At 37.2% G+C, this 5,936-nt stretch overlaps 1 protein-coding gene across 1 annotated transcript; it reads left to right on the forward strand.

The window, feature by feature from the left end:
• Positions 1 to 991: 991 nt before the first annotated feature.
• LOC138873285 (uncharacterized) lies at positions 992 to 1,872 on the forward strand. Its single transcript, XM_070151731.1, has 2 exons — positions 992 to 1,129; positions 1,450 to 1,872. The coding sequence occupies exons 1-2, from the start codon at positions 992 to 994 to the stop codon at positions 1,870 to 1,872; spliced, it is 561 nt and encodes a 186-aa protein (XP_070007832.1).
• Positions 1,873 to 5,936: the final 4,064 nt, after the last annotated feature.

Consider the following 5,936-nt stretch of genomic DNA (forward strand, 5'->3'; position numbering starts at 1 on the left):
AGGCCCGGAGATGTTACCCATGCTCTCACGCAGGGAAAGGGTCCCGGCGGCCCAAGGTCATTGGCCTAATTCGGGTCCGATTCGAGAAATCACAAAAGACCGCACGCGAAGCCGTTTCATCAGCCCAAGGTCGAGAAGAATGCTCAAGGACAGTAACATAGGCGACGAAACATGATCATGCACTTGAAGCTGCCAAAAATATAAAGAGATACAACAAGTGTCGAAGGAAGAAATCAAGAAAATATCATCGTATTTATATAAGTGTTCGCTTACAACGACCCTCGAGGGGTCCTTACATATGATTACATTACACATGATTACAAAAGACTTTGGAACTTTTGAGAGGTCATCCTGCTGATTCCTATAGCCGATTGCCGAGTTATTTGTATATTCTAAAGAAGACTTATTCGGGGTCAGTAGTGAAATTGCAGAAGACTGAAGATAATTGTTTCTTGTACGCATTTGTTGCACTTAGTACGTCCATCAAGGGTTGCGAGTATTGTAAGCCAGTTGTAGTAGTTGATGACACCTTCTTGAATTAGGGGAATCGTGCTAGCAACTAGCACAATGGATGCAACAGGTATTGTAGATTAATTGTAGAAATATTGTTATAAAGTTGTTTTTCAGTATGTATTTTTTATACTCTCAAGTTTTATTACAGAAGTTGAATTTCTTTTTGCCACCTGTGTGATAGGTAGCATATTACCACTGGCATACGCAATTGTTGATTCAGAAAATGATGCATTATGGGGGTGGTTTTTTGAGCAATTCAAACATGCATATGGTGAAAAAACAAATATGTGTATTGTTTCAGACCGGAATGAGAGTATCTGAAGGCAATATCTACTGTTTATACCGGCATGCCAATTATGTTTGCACGTGGCATATTTGGACAAATGTAAGGTTAAAGTTCAAGAAGGGTCATCTAACATTAAGCAAATTGTACTTTTCCACGTCACGATCATACAAGCTGGAAGAATTTAATAAAAGAATGTCAAAGATTGAAGAGATTGACACGCATGTTAAATCATACCTATATGATATTGGCTATCATAGATGGTCTCTGGTACATGCTACGGTGAATAGAACGTGGACGATGGCATCAAATATTGTAGAGTCATTGAATGCGGTAACAAAAGATGCAAGAGAGCTGCCTGTAGTAGAACTATTAGAGTACATGAGGATTCCTCTTGAACGTTAGACTAATGAAAAGTTATTGAATGCAAAGGGTACGTTTACATACCTTGGAAAAAAATATAACAAAGAGTTGAGGACAACAGGACATTATTGCAGAAGATGAGAGTAAGTTATATCCAATAATATCATATCATTGATTCCACCAAACTAAATATATACTGTTAATTATAGAAAAGTTGTTGTATAATTATAGTTATTTTGTTTTTGTATCTATTGTTGACAACTTGTTGTGTGTTTGTTATGAAATTGTAGGTGAGGGCTTCCACATATCACATCCATACTGTGATAGATAGTGTGAAGCGATTCATTGTTTGCCTTCAAAACAAGAGATGTAGTTGTAGACAATTTCAGTTTGATAAACATCCTTGTGCACATGCTTTGGCGGCTTTGAGGCAGAGGAACGAGTCTTATGAAAACTATTGTTCTCCTTATTACACGAGGGAGAGACTTTTGCAGACTTATGAAATACCAGTAGACCTGCTGCCTGATAAAAATAAATGGAATGTGCCACAATATAATGCCACCTACTGGGAAAAGATAGCAGAGAGACCTAAAAAACAAAGATACAAATCATATGATGAATTAAGTGCAAAAAAGTACAAGGTTTCATGTGGCAACTACGGACTAGAAGGGCATAACAAAAGATCTTATAGGAATACTCCCAAAAGGAAATAAAAATTGATATAGTCATAAGATTTTTTTTCCTCAGTATTGTTGATGATAATCTGTCCTTTAAGACATATGAAATTGTATTTGTTTTGTTCTAGAGAATTATAATTGTGGTGTAATTATGTTGCTAATTTGAATAAAGACTGTCTCCTATAATGAAATATTTGATAAAAAGATTTCAATTCTTACTGTAATTGGTTTGTAGTTGTTTTGTTCAAATTCTGAGTTTATTTATTACTTTTAAGTCTTTCCTAACAACACTGCTTAAAATTAAATGGAGTATGTATTTTTGTATAGTAGTTGTAGACATAATTGTAATTAAACTATAAAGAATTTATATAGTAACAATATCGAGATCAAGTACTAACAACTTTCAACCAAAAAAAACCACATATGTTTTCTATTCTAAGTAGTAAAATTCTGGACAAAACAACAAAACAAAAGGTAAAACAACTGTAGCACAAATATGCTACAAATAAATTACAGCTGACTTTTTCTTAGTTAACATTTTGTCTACAACTTTACTACAATCCAACTACAACCAAATACTTTAATTATAATTTTTCAACTGAAAAGGCAACTAATTCTTCTTTTTCCAAACTTGTGTTCTCTCGTTCACAGCTGGTGCATCTTTTCTTCTTGCAAATCTGTTGGTTCCCTCACTTTCACTAATTGCACCAAGCTCTTGCTTTTTCCTAAAATAATCCCAAAGTAGTGCTCTATAGCATCTATGGTGTTGATCAATATCAGAAAGGTCTTCCTTTAAAATTGCTAGCTCTCCAATGCTAACATATTCTGCAAATGATGCCACATATACATCACAGTCACTGCAAAAAATAATAGGAGAAAAGAATTAGCATTCAATGTAAAATACAATCTGTTAATAAGATAGAAGGAAAATCAGTTTTTTTATACGGTGATCCCTCTTTTTGCTAGGATATCTCACCGACCAACCATTGAATGTTAAGAGGGTCAGTAACACCTTTTTCAATGTAAGCCTTTGTGTTCTTGTAGTTTATGTCTGGAAGCTTGCCATAGAAGCCGATGCATGACAAGTAGAGGGGGATCATAACAACAAACTTGTCGACAACAAATTCAACAAGGTTGTGATTTCGTGAAGAGACCATAAAATCATAAACATATAGAACCCTATCGGTAATTTCAAACACATCCAACAACCAATGAAATTTCTCCACAATATTTATGGTCATAATCACAAAATTAACTTTATCCCATGATACATTTGCAAGTAACCTGTAACCCAATATGTATTCTGATACGACATCCTGGGGTATGACAACAGTAAGTTTCTTATTGGCAGGAGCACTAATATGCTTCTCATAAATTTGTTCTATTCTAGTCTTGAACATACAGTTAGTGGTTGTTAATCGTGTTTTGTTTTGAGGGCTATACTTTTCTCTCTTCCTCAAATAGTATAAAATAACATCAATATGCTGCAAAAAATAGATTTCATCATTTCTCAATGCTTCATACAATTTAACAACAATTTTCAAACAAAAAAACTACAGAATTCTAAAATAACACAATACTATAGCTAATCATTAAATTTTGCCAGGGTATGTGTGTACCCTATTGTTGAGGACTTGCCCGGGATGTGCCAAAGTATAAAACCACTCATTTTACCAACTTTCTCCACTCCAAGATCATACCATGGCTTGAGCTGGTTATCTTTTAAAGAATAAGGTGTCTTCCTCCTATACACATAACAAGTACAATTATTATGTAGTTTCAATTGAAAATCCAAAAATTGTATGCATTTGATAATAAGAAAAAAAATTGTATAATCTAACCTCTTTGAAACCGTGTCGGTACCAAAGCATAACCATGTAACGACCCGACCGATCGTTTCATGAGTTATAGTCCCGTTCTCCCCATTTCTGCTTCTTTATGTGTTGTTCAACTGTATTTCATCATATCGTATTGGTTGTTTTGTGTTCGGAATGGTCATGGAGTAAAATGAGACACAATCTCTTATTTGAAAGCTTAAGTTGGAAAAGTCAACCGGATATAGACTTATGTGTAGAAGTTCTCGGATGTGAATTCTGATGGTTTGTATAGCTTCGTTAGGTGATTTTGGACTTAGGAACGTGTTCGGAATGTAAATTGGAGGTCCATGGTAGATTGAGGCTTGAATTGACAAAATTGAAAATATGGCATTTTCCGGTCGACAATGGAAATCGTGATATTAGAGTCGGAATGGGATTCCAGAAATTGGAGTAGGTCCGTTGTGTCATTTGTGATGTGTGTGCAAAACTTCAGGTTATTTGGATGAGGTTTGATAGGTTTTTGGATCGGTTGCGGATTTCGGAAGTTTGGAAATCCTTAGGCTTGAATCTGAGGGTGATTTGGTGTTTCGATGTTATTTTGTGTGTTCCGAAGGTTGGAATAAGTTTGATTGGTGGTATATGACTTGGTCGTATTTTTGGTTGAGGTCCTGGGGGCCTCTGGATGAATTCGGAAGGTTGTCGGAAAGATTGGAATTTGCAATTTAGCAGCTTCAGCTGCTATTTTCAGTCATAACCGCACATGCGGATGGGGACCGCAAATGCGAGCCACATAAGCGGAAAGAAAACCACATAAGCGACATTGGTCGCAAGAGTGGAAGGCTGGACCGCATGTGCGGGACTGCATGTGCGGTTTCTAAGGAGTTAAGCGAATTCCGCATGTGTGGATTTTTGGGCACTGAAGTCGCCCGTAGGTGCGAAATTTTGTCCGCAAATGTGGAAATCGATGGGCAGAAAGTATATAAGTTCCCCTTCGCGAAATTTTAGCCCATTCCACCATTTTTGAAGTCGGGATTGAAGATCTTGGAGGATTTTGAAAAGGAAATCAAGGGGATTCTTGTTGAGGTTAGATTTTTGAACTTAATACTCATATCTATGGTGAATTTCAGTTGATTAAACATGGAAATTGAAGAGATTAGGGGTGAAAAATTGGGAAATTAGGGCTTGAAATTGGAGATTTGAAGGGCCATTTGAGGTCCGATTTTGATGATCTTGGTATGTATAGACTCGCTGGAGGATAGGGATTCTTGTGATGTAATTTTTATCGGATTCCGAGATGTGGATCCGGGGGTCGGGTTTGGTCAATTTCAAGATTTTGAGTTTAATTTAATAATTTTCGTGTGGGCTTTGTCCCTTTGGCTTGTATTGATGTTATGATCTAATTTTGGATAGATTCGGGACAATTTGAGGCCAAGTTAAGAGGCAAGGGCATTGCAGAGTAGATTTTCGACCGGTTCGAGGTAAGTAATGATTTTAAATCTAGACATGAGGGTATGAAACCCCGAAATTTCGTATTATTTGGATAAATAAGGTGACGCACATGCTAGGTGATAGGCGTGTGGGCGTGCACCGGTAGGGATTGTGACTTGGTCCGTTCCGTGACAAATGTAGAGTTGCATATTTTGACAAACTGTATATGATATCTACGTGTTTTAGAAATGAATCTGTTAAGTTGGGCTGAATGCCATGTTTGGGGCCTTGTGCGAAACTGTTTGGACTCTCATGGGTATTTTACTACTATCCTCACATTGTTTTGATTTGAAAGCATATCCTCAGTCATGATTTTTACATGCTTATTGTTTGATTCAGTTTCATTACTCTACTTTTAATATATAAAAACTATTTGGGCTGAGTTCCTTGATTTTCACTGAAATGCCCGAGTGGCGGTGAGGTTAATGACTGAAAGAGGCCAAGGACATGATGGTGAGGATTATATATATTTATGGATCGGGCTGCAAGCTGCAGCGATATTTATATGTACATGGATCGGGCTGCACACTGCAGCGATATATTGGATCGAGCTGCATGCCACAGCGATATAGCGTTTGGGTTGTAGGAGCCCCTCCGGAGTCTGCACACCCCCAGTGAGCGCAATCGACTATATATACTTATGGATCGAGCTGCACACCACAGTGATTATTATCATGAGATGTCTATCGAGTGGGAGTGCTGAGTGTGACTGGTGTTTGATGATAGTTGAGTCACGAGTAACTGAGAGGCTTGCTCGAGGGGCTATATATATATGAGTGATACTTTGCCCGAAGG

The sequence above is a fragment of the Nicotiana sylvestris genome, chromosome 7 (genome assembly GCF_000393655.2).
Source record: "Nicotiana sylvestris chromosome 7, ASM39365v2, whole genome shotgun sequence".
NCBI lineage: Eukaryota > Viridiplantae > Streptophyta > Magnoliopsida > Solanales > Solanaceae > Nicotiana > Nicotiana sylvestris.